The following is an 18,115-nucleotide window of genomic DNA, read 5'->3' as shown; positions in this document are numbered from 1 at the left end:
ATTAAGTAAAAAAAAAAAATCAAATAAAAAAATATATAAATAAACCCTTTTGTTAAACTGGATTAGCTTGGTCTTTGGAAATTATATATTTAAACACCAACTTACTCATAGATTTTTTTGTATTTTGACTATTTTCTACATTGTAGAACAATATTGAAGACATCAAAACTATGAAATAACATATGGCACATGTATGGAATTACGTGGTAAACAAAAAAGTGTTAAAAAAAACATGTTTAATATTTTAGATTCTTCAAAGTAGCCACTGTTTACCTTGATGACACTTTGCACACTACTGGCATCATCCCAGCTTCATGAGGCAGTCACCTGGAATGTTTTTCAATTAACAAGTGTGCCTCGTCAAAAGTTAATTAGTGGAATTTCTTGCTTTCTTAATGCGTTTGAGATCAAACAGTAAATAGTAAATAATAAAAAGTACAATAAATAGCCCTATTCCACAACCAACTAAGTATTCCACAATTCAATGACGTTATGTATAAGGAAATAAAATAAAGACATAGATTCCCTCCCATATGCTATGCATTTTCAACAGATCCACCACCCAAACTGTCTTTTTTGCATCTTAAATGAATAATTATTTTTAATAAAACCCCTGGGTGAGTACTTTTGATATGCATACAAAACTGTGTTGCTTTCCTTCACCATACCAAACTATTTTAACATCATGTAAAATTCCTTCATGTCTGTATGCTTCATGGATTTGCAGTAGTTTTGTCCTCAGCGATGCCATTGACCTAAAGGACAAAAAAGTGTTTGTTTTAAATACTGCTATTATAATTTCAGTGTAAACATGTGAAAAGCATTTTGTCTTACCCTTGGTGGCATCAAAGCAGTCCTCACAGTGCACATTGCGGCGGTACAACCACATGTTGTCCCCTGCCTTAAGGTGTCCAAGAGGACTTTGACAAACATCACACTAGAGTATAGGAACAGAGAGTGTGAGAACATGCTGAAGTTTAACTGCCAAACAAAATGCTAATTTAAACACAATACTGTTTACCTGCTAAGTTTGAATTAAAAACCTAAATAATCTTTGAATATCATTATTATATTACATTATATCACAGCATACGGTCGGTGAATTTACATTCATGTGTTCCTTGTTTCGATAGTAATAACTCATTCACAGGGTTCACATAATTTATGTCTATAAACACACGCGCGCATGCATACACACACACACACACACACACACACACACACACACACACACACACACACATATATAATAGTCAGACAGTATTTGTTTATATTTGGAGGCTACTTTGCAAAATTTGCAAAGTCTTGTTTTTGGTAATAATATACAAGTTCAGATATTAATCTGGACTTGTAATGTTTGTAGGCTGCTGTTTCATAGTTAATTATGCAGGAGAACTTTGTGCATAAAAAGAGCCCTGAAACCACATATAGGAAATTGGTATAAAAGTATTATATCATTAATATGCAATTATTATATCCATAATAGGTGTTATTTGTGGCACACAACCTTTTTACTCAGGTCATACATTAGATACCCATTTAACCCTAAAAGGACCTAAACTACTGAGTGGGATCAGTTCGAACCTCAGAGGTGGTGTGCTGCTCAGTCTATTCAACCGACATAACTTTTTGCTTTTAGGAGTTTGTTACTCTATAGATTCTTTATCTAAAAGTATGTTTGTTTCAAGATTGATGAAAAAGTGTTTAACAAGGTGACTGATTTTCTGTTGGGGTCCCATAACTCTGTGAGATTTGTTGCAAAAATATTTCAGCAAGCTAGTCGCTTCGTTGTGTGTCTATCTTTGCCTATCTGTATGTTTGCATGCTTGTCTCAGATGTCTGCCATAATTAAGAATATAACTCTTTCTTACAAATTGTAAATAACTAGTGAACCTGTTAGTTATAGAGTTACTGAAATGTCTGATGCTTATCTGTCCATGCACTCTCCATACACAACCACATACCACAACAGATCCTTGCACCTATGCTTTGTGCTAATACGCTAATGCTTAATAACAATGTGTCCACATACCAACTCTTCAATAAAAAGCTGGGATAAGTGATTCCTTATTTGAATAAAAGATTTTATAAGACAAAATTTGAAATCTGCACATGTCAAATATAATATTTAGAATTAGAAGTATCATTCGTTTTTTACTTATTCATTAATATGGAATATGGGGTGTAGGGGGCTCTGAGTAGAGGGGTAGTCACTTGGTTGATGTCTGCTGCACCCGAACCGACCATCAGTAGGGTGGACATGCACCTCGGCCCTCACTCATCCCCTAAACTCTCATGTGCTGGCTCCAAGCGCCACACCCCGGTACACCGCTTCAGCAGGCGGGCTAAACCACGTGAGGGGACAGGGACAAGGACAGTCTGTAAAACCTACAGCTCTGTGGTCACCACAGCCGTCTTAGTCTGCTGAGCCACTGTGGAAGGATACTGAGCCTAAGGAGTGAAGTTGGTTCCAACAGAAGTTGGCTGCGTGAACCAACCGTCACTATAAACCTACCGAGTGCAGGTGGGAAGGAAAGGAAAGGAAAGTTCTGCAGCGATGGAGAAGAGGCGAAACGACAGGTGTTAGATGGCACTGGGAGTCGCAGTCTCGACTCCGCATGTAGGTGGCTCAGACGTGATGGTCGTCTGTCTGCTGACCTGAGACAACAGCAACACTCAGCAACATCCTGAGTGACCAAGCAGCCCTTTTTTGGGACAGCGCTGCTTGCTCTGAATAGAGAAGGACCTAGAAAAGGTGGTCTAAAAATTGCTTGTCTCACTATACACAGCAAATTCCTCAGTGTTGAATTAACACCCAGAGTGTTTATATTGGTCCAATTGGACCAATATAAACACTCTGGGTGTTAATTCAACACTGGGGAATTTGCTGTGTAGCCAGGTTGGCTCGCCGCGGCCAACAGGCATCTCTCTAAAACGGTAAAACAAACATAAGAATGAAGAGTAGTACTATGCTTAAAGTGGCCTGCTGGAATGTTCGCACAATGCAGGACTCAAACGACAGCAACCATCCACAGAGACGCACAGCTCTTGTCGCCAGAGAACTAGCCAGACTGGACATTGACATTGCAGCAGTTAGTGAAGTTCGTTTTGCAGAACAGGGCTGTCTGACAGAACATGGTGCAGGGTACACGCTCTACTGGTCTGGGAAAGGGAAAGATGAAAGACGGTTATCTGGTGTGGGCTTCATGGTAAAGACTTCCATTGCCAACAAGCTTCAAAATCTCCCGTTCGGACATTCCGACCATCTTATGTCCCTCCGTCTACCACTACGTGAAGACAAGTTTGTCACCCTGATCAGTGCCTATGCTCCTACACTCCGAGCAGATCCTCTCACAAAAGAAGTGTTCTACTCAGAGCTGAGGAACCTCCTCAGCAAAATCAACGTAGCAGACAAGGTTGTTGTCATGGGAGACTTCAACGCCAGAGTGGGTAGAGACTCAGATGTATGGCCAGGTGTACTTGGATGACACGGGGTGGGTAACTGTAATGATAATGGACGACTGCTTCTTGAGTTGTGTGGAGAACATGGTCTAAGCATCACCAACACCCTCTTTCAGCAGAAAGCATGGTTCAAGACAACACGGCGACATCCGCGCTCCAAACATTGGCACCTCCTGGATTACATACTGGTGTGCCAGAAGGATGTCCAGGATGTACTACACACCCAAGTCATGCCCATGCAGACTGCTACACAGACCACTGGTTGGTCAGAGCTAAACTCAGACTATCTATCAAACCCCCAGTAAAGAGGAGAGGCCCACAAGTAAAGAAGCTACACATTGACAGGCTCTCAGAACGCAAGGTGGAATTTCAAGCCAAACTGGAAGAGCGTCTGAACACCATCAAAGGTAACACAAGTGAGGAGAACCCAGACCCAGAAACCCAGTGGCAGAGGTTGAAAACAATCCTTCAGGACACAACGGCAGAGGTAGCAGGCTATGAATCCAGGAAGCATAGAGACTGATTTGATGAGAATGATACTGAGATTCAAGACCTACTGCAAAGGAAACACTCCTGTTATGAGAGAGTCCTTGCAAGGCCAGACAACCAGTCAGCTAAAACAGCTTACAGGAATTCATGCCACACTGCACGTAGAAAGCTGAGGGAATTGCAAAACAAGTGGTGGACAGCATTAGCAGTAGAAACTCAGAGTTATGCTGACTCAGGAAACACCTGTGCTTTCTACGAAGCACTACGAACAGTATATGGCCCAACCCTCCAGATACAAGCCCCCTTACGCTCATCAGATGGCAGAAGGCTTCTCACTGACAAGGAGTCCATACTACATCGTTGGGCAGAGCACTATGGAAGTCTGTTTGGAGACAAATGCCAAGTGCATGAGGAGGCAATCAGGAGGATACCACAGCAAGCAATAAAGACAGAGCTTGACATCCCCCCTTCCCTAGAGGAAGTGAAAGCAGCAGTTGCCAAGTTGAAGTGCCACAAGGTTCCCGGAGTTGAGGGCGTACCAGCTGAAGTGTATAAGCTGGGGGGTGACACCCTGCTCACAGTGATTACTGACCTGTTTAAGGACTGCTGGGAGAGAGGAGTTGTACGGTAAGATCTCTGTGATGCTGTTATTGTATCCCTCTACAAAAACAAAGGGGAGAAGTCTGACTGCTCGAATTACAGGGGTGTGACACTACTGTCTATTGCTGGGAAGATCCTAGCAAGGGTTATCCTGGACCGGCTTATCCCAACAGTTGCTGAGGAGAACCTTCCAGAAAGTCAGTGTGAATTTAGGGCAAACAGGAGCACAACAGACATGACTTTTGTTCTCAGGCAGATTCAGGAAAAGTGTAGAGAACAAAATGTAGGACTGTATGCTGCCTTCATAGATCTTAGAAAGGCCTTCGATACCATTAGCCATGACGGGCTCTGGAGGATTCTAGTAAGATTGGGCTGCCCACCAAAACTTCTTCAAATCCTGCAACAGCTACATAAAGGCCAAATGGGACAAGTTAAGCACAAAGGTGAGCTATCAGATCCATTCCCCATTGAAAATGGGGTTAAGCAAGGATGTGTTTTGGCACCCACACTATTTGCCATACTTCAGCATGATGCTTAGGGAAGCCAAGGAGGACCTCACAGACGGAATTTACATACGATTCCAAATGGATGGGAGTGTTTTCAACCTGTGAAGACTCCTGGCTCGCACCAAAACCCTTGAAGCACTGATAATAGAGCTGCTGTTCTCAGACGACTGTGCCCTTCTTGCTCATACAGAAGAAGCCCTTCAGAGAGCTGTTAACCATTCTGCTGATGCAGCGAAGGCCTTTGGCCTCACCATAAGCCTCAAGAAGACAGAAGTGCTGCACCAGAAGTCACCTCATGGGAGCTACCAGTCACCCCACATAAGTATTGATGGTACACAGCTCAACACAGTAGAGCACTTCACATACCTCAGGAGCGTTATTTCCAACGATGCTTCAGTTGACAAAGAAGTGGACAACAGACTCTCCAAAGCCAGCATTGCCTTCGGTCAACTATGGAAACATGTCTGGAAGAACCACAACCTGCGGCTGGCTACCAAAATCCTGGTCTACAAAGCAGTTGTTGTTACCACCCTTCTCTATGGATCTGAGGCCTGGGTTCTGTACTGGAGACAAGTAAAGCTCTTGGAACGATTCCATCAGCGAAGCCTTCGCTCCATCATGGACATCAAATGGCAGGACTTTACAACGAACAATGAGGTCCTGAAGCGAGCCAACATCTGGAGCATTGAGGCCATGCTCCTGTCCAGACAACTACACTGGGCAGGCCACCTGGCACGGATGGAAGACACCAGAATGCCAAAGGCCATTTTCTATGGTGAACTCTGCCAAGGTAAACGTGCCAGAGGTGCACCAAGAAAGCGCTACAAAGACCAGTTAAAACAACAGCTCAGAGTGGCTGGCATCCCTGAAGCTGATTGGGAAAACAGAGCTGCTAACAGAGCAAACTGGAGAACTTTGACAAGGCGAGGCGCTGAGGCCCTTGAGAAAATCCAACATGATCATGCTGAAGATAGAAGAAGAAGGAGAAAGGAGGCAGCTGACCAGAACGTGTCTCCAACCCAGTTTACCTGTCAGCAGTGCAACAGAGTATGCAGGTCGAAGATAGGCCTATTCAGCCATCTGAGAGCCTGCAGGACTACCAGTACTTCCCAGAGATCCTCGACAATGGGGAAAGAGCCATGATGAATATGGAATATCAAATGATGACGAGTTCATTGCATCATAAACATGTGGACACATTTGAAGGTAGTTTAATATGCATGCTCTTAGAAAATGCTCATTCTGCTTTATTTCTGGTCATAATGTGTTACTAATAACTGCTTTTATCTTCGTGTTTTGTGTTTGAATCAGGCAAAGTGTTACTTCTTGATGTAGTTTGGACATAAAAAAAAATCCAGAAACTGCTAGCAGCTTAGTAATAAATGTATCACAGAAATTTCTGAAATGAGAGATTGTGAGCCGAGTTCTGGAATGTAGATAAGCTATAAATATTCTCAAGTTCTGTAGCAACAGTGTAAAATATTTCTGGCTTTTTTTATGTTCTCTATGTACTTAAGTGTCTCATTTTAAACTTAACTTGATAATATCATGTAAATATATGCTTTCTATTCACATAAAGTTAGTAAATGGGTAATAAAAAAAAATATAGATGTTATAATGGACTTAAATGATACAGATATATGTTTTTTTTTTTAAAAACATTTTTACATGCGATATTTAGCATTTCCTTTTTTTGGTGGAAATGGTGATTGCTGACATTACAACAAGTAAAAATAATTTGTTTGGGATGTAAATAAAGGGTTAATACTGAGAAACCAGACTTGGCAAATTTTGCAAAGTAGGTTACATATGCTCCCAGACTATAAAGAGTGCCCTGGTTTTTTTAGGAGACATTTTTTAAAATACTGAAAGAAGCATTCAGTCACTGTCAACATTTTTTGTCATAAATTTGTTTCTTTAAGTTTTCTGCCGGAGAAAATCTTCAAGACAGAGGAATTTGTGCCTTGAGGGTTCTCAGTTCTGTGACAAATTACTTTTTTTTTTAAATCTGTGTTAATCTGAACAAATTTTTTTCACAGACATTGCACCATATTAAAATATAAATATAAATTGATAAACATATGATGTCTTGCTCATCAACACATAAACGAACAAACAAACAAATATTGGCAAATTGCACATTGTGTTTTACTCCTTAAATAATATGTTCTTTTTTCATATAAAATGTGTTATTATATCATTTACCTTGAAACAACTGGCATGGCACTTTATGTCCACATCCTCTAGAATCATCTTCGTATCAGAGAACATTGGTTTCTGGCAGTATGTGCAAATATCCCTTTCTATAATATTCCTGCAAAAACAGTGATGTGAATGTGAATATTCTGTCACAGAAGAAGTAAGAATATGTAAAGTCCAGCTTAATTACTGAACCTTTCAGGTGACATATAAACTGTTTCAACAGTTCTTGATGTGTAGATGTCTGAGAGATCTTCAGGTCTGTGGAGAAGTTATGCCATTAAAATGCAAATTTCACATTCTGTATTTGGGAAAAATTCTACACTTAATTAAACATTCGACCTCTCATTGTACCTGCTGTCAGTGTAAGTTGTGTAGGTTTTTGTGGAGCTCCTATGACCGCTATATTCATAACTGCAAAAAAAAAAAAAATCCTCAAATTCAAGTGTCTGCAATATTTCATCAACATACAGTATGGTACTTAAATTTAGTAAAATGAAACATACCTGTCATACACTGAGGACACAGTCTTCACAGATTCGGTGATCACTGTATCAGAAATATAGTCTTCAGGCCTGCGCAAATAATACAAATTCATTGTAAAATATCTGTAGATCTCAAATGACCATGCAGATACAGGAGTCGAAGTGCAAATGCGTACTTGCTGTCTTTGTAAGACTTTCTAGTATAGGCTGTAGAACTGGTTCCATTGCTTTTATCATTCCTGTGTAAAAACAAACAAATCTGATATGCAAAACAGTTAAGAGGTAGGACACATTATGTGCAAAGCATCTACGAAGAAAAATGCCATTTATGGGCCACACCCTACACACCATACCTGGTGTCAGACACATAAGCTGACTTGATGGATGTGGGAATGAGGGTATCAAATAACTGGTCTTCAGCACTAGGGGAAATTATTCAGTCAAGCTATGTTCTTTCTGTATAATGAATTCCTCTATGTGTGTAATTATTACAGTATTTTATTTAATCTACTGTATGTGCCATCTAAAGGCCATACTGATAAATCACCTGGATTTGGAGCTGAAGGTATCAAATGTTGTCTTAGAAGTTGGCGTAGTACTTGTATAGGTTGTGCTGAAATTGATAAGAATAAGAGTTTATCAGAAAGTTGGGGTGATAAGATGACTCAGTTTAAAATATCTGTGAAAGTTATTTGGATTTACCTTGTAATGCTCTTGGTGGGTGACATCGGTGGCGCTGATCTGGATGTTTTGGTGTCTTCTCTGAACGTAAATAGATTTATATGCATGTTATATCGAGCATGTTATATACAGTTATATAGAATTATATGTATTACTAAATGAAACCAAGTAAGCAATGCTTTTTTCAGGAATTCACCACTCACTGAACAATGGTGTCCTTAAAATTAGTCACAGTGACAGTTTCTGTCTTGGTACTCTTGGTAGGTGAGATCGGTGGCGCCAACTTGGCTGTTTTGCTGTCTTCTCTGAATATTAAAAAGATAGTAATGTAGAGTTATATGCATTAAAAAAGAAACAAATAAGCAAAACATTCTGTAGAAATTCACCACTCACTGAACGATGGTGTCCTTAAAATTAGTCACAGTGACAGTTTCTGTCTTGGTACTCTTGGTAGGTGAGATCGGTGGCGCCGACTTGGCCGTTTTGCTGTCTTCTCTGAATATTAAAAAGATAGTAATGTAGAGTTATATGCATTAAAAAAGAAACAAATAAGCAAAACATTCTGTAGAAATTCACCACTCACTGAACGATGGTGTCCTTAAAATTAGTCACAGTGACAGTTTCTGTCTTGGTACTCTTGGTAGGTGAGATCGGTGGCGCCGACTTGGCCGTTTTGCTGTCTTCTCTGAATATTAAAAAGATAGTAATGTAGAGTTATATGTATGAAAAAAGAAAACAAATCAGCAAAACATCCTACAGGAATTCACCACTCACTGAATGATGGTGTCCCTAAAATTAGTCACAGTGATGGTCTCTGTCTTGGTACTCTTGGTGGGTGAGGTGGGTGTTATCACTGATTTGACTGTTTTGTTGTCTTCTCTGAGGAAAGAAAAAAGAGTTATATGCAATAGAAAACTCAAACAGAATGAGCAATGCTTCATAGACAAATAACCCACATACTGCACTGTTTTATCCTTAGAAGTAGTTACTGTGACAATCTCTCTCTTGGTAGTCTTTGTGGGTGAGATTGGTGGTGCTGGTTTGACAGATTTTATGTTTTCTCTGCACATAAAAAGGGCATTATGTAGAGTTATGTGAATAAAATTTTTTTTAACAAAATAACATCATATAAGAATTCAGCACTTACTGGACTGTGTTGTCCTTGGAAGTAGTCACAGTGACAGTCTCTCTCTTGGTAACACTTGAGTTTTCATGAACAGTTATTGAGAGTTATTTTGCTGGTTAACCTTTTAATACATTTATTTTTGTTTTTTTAATTTTCATATATGATATTTATTATGTTAAAACATACCTTTTAGTAGTTGTCTCAACAGGTGTTGATGGTGGAGTTTGAATTTTCCTTTAAATAAATAAAATATATTTACATTTATCAAATTCAAATTTTATTTGTCACATACACAATCATACATAGTACGACATGCAGTGAAATGCTTATTGCAGTGCTCCATAAGCTGTGAAGATACTTGGGGGGGGGGGGGGGGAGTAGTAAAAAGAAAGGGAGTAAAATAGAATGTAATAAATAGAATAAAAAATAAAAATGTGATGGTAGAACGCTCTGCAGAATATACACAATATACAGAATATGTATAAAAATATATTGCACTTAAGAAAAAACTTAAATATACCGTATATTGCACTGTAATGAATGAAGTTGCGCAAAGAGATACAATTGCAATAGAAATGTACTGTATATATTGCACTTTAGTTAGATGGAATTGCATGAAGAGGTGTAAGAGATGGGGGGAGTGAGGGTGAAGTGGTGCCGTGGTGATAACACCTAGTTATTGTCCATTTATTATGATTACCCTGCTTATTACTGACTGAATAGAAGAATTTGTAAAGTTATATGAGACAAATGGCTGGGTATACTTTACATATTGTCCATGTTACATTTAAAGAGAGAGAGAAAAATCAATCAAAATTAAATACTATTATGATCGTCAATGTACAGCCTTGATGTGCAGATAAAACATTTTACTTTGAGAAAAGCCTAAAGAGTTGTCACTGAACTGTATGCAATAAAACATATCCTGGGGAGGAAAACTGCCATATATGAGACACCTAAGTGACAGAATCTTCTCTCTGCAGCCATCAACCTTCCAGACAGGCAAGACTGAATAACACAGGCTTAAAAATAAGATCGCTGTTTTAGCATTGATAATGAGCTATAGGTGTGTCAAAATACAGTAGCACTAACAACATTTACTCAGTATTAGTCTTGGAGCCTGTGACGATCTTTTCAGTGAATGTTTCTGTTTTGGTTGGTGATTTCACCACAGATGTCCCCAAGAAATGTTTGAAGACGCATTACAATTTCAAAAATGAACGTAGAGCAAAGTTGTATGTGCTGTCTATCAAGTAGTTAGCAAAATATTTTGGGTTGGGTTTTTTTTAACAGAGTTTTTAAAATGTGTTCTACCTGCTTGTGGTCACAGTCGTCTTCGTGCCATTTTTGAAAGATGTAGAAGTAATGCTGAAAGGGACACGCAATGTATTTTTAAGGATCATTCTGCATTCTGCAGAAGAATGTGGTATTCCACTAGGTGTGTGCTTTCAGGGTGTGTTTTACCTTGTCTTTGGCTCTACTGATGTGGTAAACCTGGAAAATGATGGGTGGGGAAGGCATACTTTAAATGTTGTACATTTTGGGTATGGCCATGCATTCTAAAGATTACCAGATAAAAGTCTACTCTGTAATTTAAGCTGGGGTTCTGCGATGTAACACTTTTAAGAGCAAGTGTTCAAATGCAGGACTTTTATGTTATAATTATACATTAATCAATAAATGGACCAAAATTCAAATAAATTAATTGTTACCTGCTTGAATCCAGCTCATCCTGACTTGCACTGAATCTACAAGTAAAAATATGATGTGGATTTTTTTTTACTTTTTTTCATACACACACACACACACACACACACACACACACACACACACACACACACATATATATATATATATATATATATATATATATATATATATATATATATATATATATATATATATATATATATATATATATAATTTATTTTATTTTTTTTTCCCATGCATATTTTGTAGGTTGTCTTACCTTTTAGTCAGGGACAGGACATTTTTTCTTGATGGACTAGTGACAGTAACTTCGGAGGAGCTGGTGATTTTTTCTGAAGAGCTAAAGAGAATAATGTGCAAATACTGTACCTATCCATTTATATCCATTGGTGACAATTAAAAAAAAACATTCTCTTATCCATCAGTCACATGTTTTGTAATTACAAAGCAATTGTATTTGATTGTGTTTGGCATCTTATGTGGCATCTTTTGTGATATAATGTATAAAAGAGGGTCCAGAAGTTTTCTGTATACCTGCTAATATTTTCAGAGGATCTAAAACGGCTCAGGACAGTTCTTCCAAAGTTTGAATTTTGGCTGTAAAAAGACAATAAGGGTCAAACAGTACCATAAATTATAATTTATATATTTTGTTTTCCCATGATAACAAAATGTGGTAATGATGGTTACAAAAATCCAATAGAAAAACATCTGACTCTTTCCACTCGCATGAAAAAAGCTTTTTCCCTCCTGGTATTTGTCTGTATTTGTATTGCCTCAATGTTGACTCACTCCACTGTTTTCTCATCATTCACATCTTTCTTGATCCAGCTGTTGTCCTTCAGCAGGGACTTCTTTTTGCTGTCCTCTACCACACTAGACTTCCTCTTGTCTGCAATTACAAAGCATCGTTCATGTATTATTCATTACCTCATCTACCACTGAATTAAACAATGAGTGTTATATCATGAGTTGTTTAAGAGGAAAAAAACATGCTACTGAATGGTTTCATTGTGCCAAAACCCCAAGAACCTGGAAATATCTCTTTAAATTCTTGAAAGAATCTGAATCATATCTGTGACCTGTCTCTATCACAAGTGAAGCCTGACTGCCTGCAAAATAATTTCTGGCATGCGCTCTACTACCTGCTATCTCGACTCCATGCCTACCACCTTGGTTAAAACCTGTCTACCTCAGCTTTGTCCTCTGATAGTACAGGTGATAAATTCTTCCCTTGAACATGGTCATCGTCTTGTTGCCCTGAAAACTGGTTCGATCATACCTGGCCTCAATCCTGATGCCTTGTCTAACTTGTCTAATACCTTAGTTGACCCATAACCAACCTTCCTTTTCTTTCCAAAGTGCTTGAGCGTGTTGTGTTCACTCAACTTCAAAACCATCTTACCTCCAATGTACTTCTTGACCCATTCCAAACTGGTTTCAGGAAGCAACACAGCACCAAAACAGCACTGGTCAGAATGACCAGTGACTTTTTGTTGGCTGCTAACTGTGACTATCTGAGCATTTTAATCCTGTTGGATCTCAGCATAACACTGTCAACCACACTATCTTACTGCAATGACTGGAAAGCCTTGCCGGGTTCCCTGGCTCCACTCTTTCCTGGTTTAACTAATATCTCACTAACCGACAACAGTTCACTACCATAAATGGCATCTGATCCCACCCATCTGCTATCCTCCACAGTGTTCCACAGGGATCAGTCCTCTCTTATTTTGTATCTATATGCTCCCCCCAGTCATATTATCTATTTTCATGGTCCCAGTTATCATTTGTATGCTGATGACACTCAGTTTTATATCTATACCAAACCAGGCATCACCTCTGCACTGACAACAGTCAATAACTGCTTTCTGAACATCAAAACCTGGATGCACAGCAGCTTTTTTTTTTTAACTTAACTCCGACAAAACAGAGGTTCTCCTTATAGGTTCAAAGTCACACCTCAACAACCTTAATAACTTTTGTCTTACCATTGATGACACAAAAGTCATAGCTTCCCCTCATGTCAAGAACATGGGTGTTTTCCTGGACTCTACCTTCTCATTTGAGCATCACATCAATAAAACACAACAATTAATCTTTTTCCACCTTAAAAATATCACCCGGATCTGCCCGATACTCTCCTTTTCTGATGCTGAACAAGTAATACATGCTCTTATTTCCTACCAGTTGGACTACTGTCATGCCCATTTCAGGGGTTTCCCTTCTCATCTACTTAGTTGACTACAACACATGCAGAACCCATCTGCCTGTTCACTCACATCGACCCCATCCCGCCATCATATCACATCACCCGAGCGCTTCACGACCTTCACTGGCTCCCTGTCCAGCAGAGGATTGATTTTAAAGTCCTTCTGCTCACCTACAAGGCTCTACATGGCTCTGCTCCTGCTTATTTATCTGAACTCATCCATCCATACTGTCCAACATGCTCTCTCTGCTCTTCTGACTATGGCCTCGTCACTGTCCCCAAAACAAGACACTGATCTATGGGTGACAGAACTTTCTCTGCTGTGGCCCCTCGCCTTTGTAACGCTTTCCTTCAACAACTCAGAGCTGCTGACAGTACTGAGAGTTTTAAGCCTCTTCTGAAAACACACATGTTCAGGATAGCTTTTCATTTTGAATTTTCTCAGTGTTTGCTGTTTTTAACTTCGGTGCAGACATAATTTGTAACTTTATTACTTGCCTCCTGTTGTACCTGCAGTTTTTATTGTGTGTATGTATATGTATTCCTTTCTTTTTACACTAAGTGCTTTGAATATGTATGAAAGCACTATACAAAAAATATATATATTATTATTATTATGGCAGCACGGTGGTGTAGTGGTTGGCACTGTCGCCTCACAGCAAGAAGGTTCTGGGTTCGAGCCCAGCGGCCGACGATGGCCTTTCTGTGCAGAGTTTGCATGTTCTCCCGTGTCTGTGTGGGTTTCCTCCGGGTGCTCCGGTTTCTCCCACAGTCCAAAGACATGCAGGTTAGGCTAACCGGTGGCTCTAAATTGACCGTAGGTGTGAATGCGAGTGTGAATGGTTATTTGTGTCTATGTGTCAGCCCCGCGATGACCTGGTGACTTGTCCAGGGTGTACCCCATCTCTCACCCATAGTCAGCTGGGATAGGCTCCAGCTTGCTTGCGACCCTGTAGAACAGGATAAGCGGCGACAGATAATGGATGGATGGATGGATGGATATTATTATTAGTAGTAGTAGTATTATATCTGAAGCATATCTAGAGAGTTACTTATTTTTTGTGACAATGCTGTGATTGGAGAGTACCCAACATGGATTTCATTATATATGGATCATAGTTTGAAATATCCTGGCAAAACCATTTCTGTATTCTGGGATATTTTGCACAGGGACTTGTTCACAGAATTGACACTTGTTTGAGAGAAATGGCAGAGTATTAATATGTTTTTCCTGACTTGTTCTCCATAATGTACAATAGAAGTAGTGACATTGAACAACGTGCCAGTACATAGATTCTCTGACATGAATGAAGACTGTGACTACCTTTTGTTATTAGCTTAACATGCACCACTGTTGCTCATATAAAGGCATTAACACATGGTCTTACCTGTCTCAGTAGGATATGATTTCCTGATGGAAAACATGGTTTATGCTAGCACCCTGAAAGAAAAAAATAAAATATTGACATTTTATAATGGGCAGTGGATGTCATCTAAAATTTCCAACCAATTCAAAAGACAAGAAAAGATCATGGTACAATTTTGGTCTATGAAACCGCACCTCACTGGCAATGTTTTGTAACAGCAATCAGCTCAGATGTCACTGCACCATAAAAGATAGTATTATACTGGTCTCACGTCTGGTTACCTAGTTTCCTTCTTTATTTTGTAACTTCTGACATAACATCTGAAAACTTGCATGTCTTGATCCTCATCAGACACACCCTACACAAACATGCCCTTGGCAGCCGAAGGGAAGCAGTGTTTTCTGCCATTTAATAATGACACACACATGCATACATACAAAGTGTATAAGCTTTACATTATCATACATAGAATGCATACAATGCAGCAAGACCCTGTCCTAGAACCTTGAAAATCTAGCCGTAATTCTCAAAGGGAAATACAATACGTGTGTTTTTGCTATGAGCCTGCTTTATTTATTAGAGGATGTATGTGTTTTAGATCATGTCATCACCATGGATGTCATATCCATACTAAACCTGTCATTTAACTGCAATTTATTTGAACATAAGATACACAGAAACTTGAGAAATGCAAAAACAAAGAGAGAGTTTCTCCAAGTTCAACTTTAATATGCTTTAATTTTATTGTAAATATTGTTCAGGTGTGGCCTGTAAGCATGTTGACTCCTTTTAGCCTTTTGTGCCTTTTCATGCTTCCTTCACTTAAGGCTATTCACTTCTCATATAAATGATAAATCAATGCAAGGGAAGGTTTCTATAAAATATTTATTCATTTATGTCCATAGAAGGAACCTTATTCACACAAGTTATAATTTATGAAATGTAGCGATCGCACAGAATTTAGCTAATATACATGATCCTGGACTGAAATTAAATATTCCAATTACATAATTAGAAATGTATTCAATGTAAGACATTGACTTATTTTTATTTATCATTATACACACACAGCAACAGTAGATTAATCTACTGTTCTACCCCATTATTGTATTATAATATCCCTATCACAACATCCATCAGATTCTGTAAAACAAGAAATCAACATAATCATTCAATAAAACCACAATATAGTTTTACAATGATATAATATTTCTGTTATTTGCATATCTTATGAAGGTACATGGAACTTATGGGAGGTCCTTTTAAGGATGTATATAGAATTTTATGACACTGGGTTCATATATATATATATATAATAAAATATTCCAAGTAGAAGTATTTTGAAAAATTATATAATGGAATATTTTAATTCATAATTAATTTTTTTTTAAAAGGCATTGATGGATCAAGAGACTACTTACCTTAATGTGTCAGTGGCTAATGTTGGAATGTGAATACGTTTCCTGTGCTTTCACTGACTGAAATTCACCTGCCGGCAACAACTGGGTGTACAGCTGAAGGTGTGGCTTTACACTGTACACAAACCAGTCCCTCAACCTAAATGCTAAGCAATGCACATATTTGTCAAACTATAATTAGTAAGGTGTTTGCGTGTAACAGGTGAATCAGTAAAACTTAGCGCAGGATACTCAGGAGAGATCGAAACCTTTTAGAGGGTGAGACATTCTTAAGTAATGAGTTACAAAAAATATTTTATACATTCTTGCACGTGAGCATTCAAAAACTCATTATTCCAGTGTTTACATCTGAAATACAATACTAATACACATGCTGTATGAACAAAGCATTCGTGAAGCACTATAACAACATAGGGTTTTTTGCTTTCAAGATGTGAAACATGAGTAACGGAAGGAGGAGTATCTTTGCATTCTACTGTTGTAACCTTTGAACTCATCTGTGAGTGCAGGAAGACTAGGCCTAATCCTACAATGTTTTAAAACTCTATCTCCTACACATTTATATTGGTTTAAACAACAAATTTGACTCTTGTTGTTTGAAACATCTTAATCTTAATACTCAAACTTGACTAAAACCCACATAACATCAGTCACTTAAAAAAAGAAGAAGAATCGAATGTCAACTGAACGTCTTATTGTAATGCTACTCCTTATCTTAGACTTTTACAGTATTAACCTTTGCTCCTGAGTAAGACTAATCAACCCTTAAATCATATCTAGAAGAATATTGTAATCTTTACTCTCCATAAAAATTCTGTGATCAATGTTAATGATGATATTTACGTATGTGTGTAGTTTTTTTCCACTGCAGATATTCGAGTGAATGAAAATACCGTAGTTTATGTTGGCTCATGGGAAATAGGAATGGAAGAAAAATTTCAGACTGTCAATTAATTGGGACAGATTTTAATCACTAAAATATGAACTCTCGTCAGGTGTAACAGTGCACTTCTTCATTTTACACCGTCTGACAAAAGTCCATATACAAAGGGGAAAAAAAGTTCCAGAAATTTGTAAGTACATTGACAGAAAGAATAAAGTTAATAAGGATTTAGTGGTATTTTGTCTTGGTATTATTGCCAGCAAGCATATATTCTAAATTGTATTATCTGAAATATTTCTACACATCATCTAATCTTTGTTCTAAAACAAGGATGTCCACTTTTATCCGCAAAGGGCCAGAGTGGCTGAAGGTTTTCAGCCATGGGTGGAATCAGGTGTGGCTTTTGTGTAGTTGAGATGAAAACCTGCAGCCACACTGGCACTTTCAGGATAAGATTATGCACTCCTGCTCTATACTGTAACCATGAAATTTAAAAAAAATGTAACAAAAACAATTTTTATATAGCATAAAGATGACCAAAAAAAAATCAGATTATTTCCACATCCCAGTTCCAGGGTCTCTGAGTTCTTTGGTTTTGTTGCACTTCCCAAAAACATTCCAGTACGTGGATTGGCAATAATATATTCCCCCAGGTGTGAATCAGTGTATGAATGTCTGTGGCTTTCACCTAAACACAATGGTGTTAGCACTCCTACCTCCACTAGATGGTACAATTACAAAGGAAAGGTTTATTTCAATAAGTAATGTCAATGCCATGTCTAGATACACTCTCAGTGTTCCAAAATAATAATGGTGTTACAGCTTTCCCTCATGCGCTGCAATGGACTGGCTTCTGATCCAGGATGTATCCCCAATGTTCCCAGGATAGGCACCGGATCCATCAAGACCCAGACCAGGATAAGTGGCACTGTAAATGTGAGTGAGTTAACATACTCACATAATAGAAGGTAACAGAA

The 18,115-nt window shown here is 38.5% G+C and overlaps 1 protein-coding gene across 2 annotated transcripts; it reads right to left on the bottom strand.

The window, feature by feature from the left end:
- Positions 1-216: 216 nt before the first annotated feature.
- Positions 217-16,331, bottom strand: scel (sciellin). Of its 2 annotated transcripts, none has more exons than XM_060929890.1 (25): positions 16,259-16,331; positions 14,859-14,911; positions 12,051-12,150; positions 11,793-11,855; positions 11,518-11,598; positions 11,261-11,296; positions 11,013-11,042; positions 10,863-10,916; positions 9,735-9,782; positions 9,570-9,623; positions 9,383-9,484; positions 9,197-9,301; positions 9,006-9,107; positions 8,816-8,917; positions 8,626-8,727; positions 8,444-8,503; positions 8,289-8,354; positions 8,095-8,163; positions 7,918-7,980; positions 7,763-7,831; positions 7,611-7,670; positions 7,452-7,517; positions 7,263-7,371; positions 835-937; positions 217-755 (listed from the first exon to the last, which is right to left on the bottom strand). In XM_060929890.1, exons 2-25 carry the CDS (start codon positions 14,893-14,895, stop codon positions 739-741), a joined length of 1,698 nt encoding a protein of 565 aa, XP_060785873.1. In that variant the 5' UTR covers positions 14,896-14,911; positions 16,259-16,331; the 3' UTR covers positions 217-738. The 2 variants fall into 2 exon arrangements, with proteins under 2 accessions (XP_060785873.1, XP_060785874.1); XM_060929891.1 differs by lacking the exon at positions 16,259-16,331 and adding an exon at positions 15,032-15,777.
- Between the last annotated feature and the right edge of the window lie 1,784 nt (positions 16,332-18,115).

Source organism: Neoarius graeffei, chromosome 9 (genome assembly GCF_027579695.1).
Source record: "Neoarius graeffei isolate fNeoGra1 chromosome 9, fNeoGra1.pri, whole genome shotgun sequence".
Lineage (NCBI taxonomy): Eukaryota > Metazoa > Chordata > Actinopteri > Siluriformes > Ariidae > Neoarius > Neoarius graeffei.
Note: the sequence above shows the minus strand (reverse complement) of the source record. Positions and strands in the feature narration are given on the sequence as shown.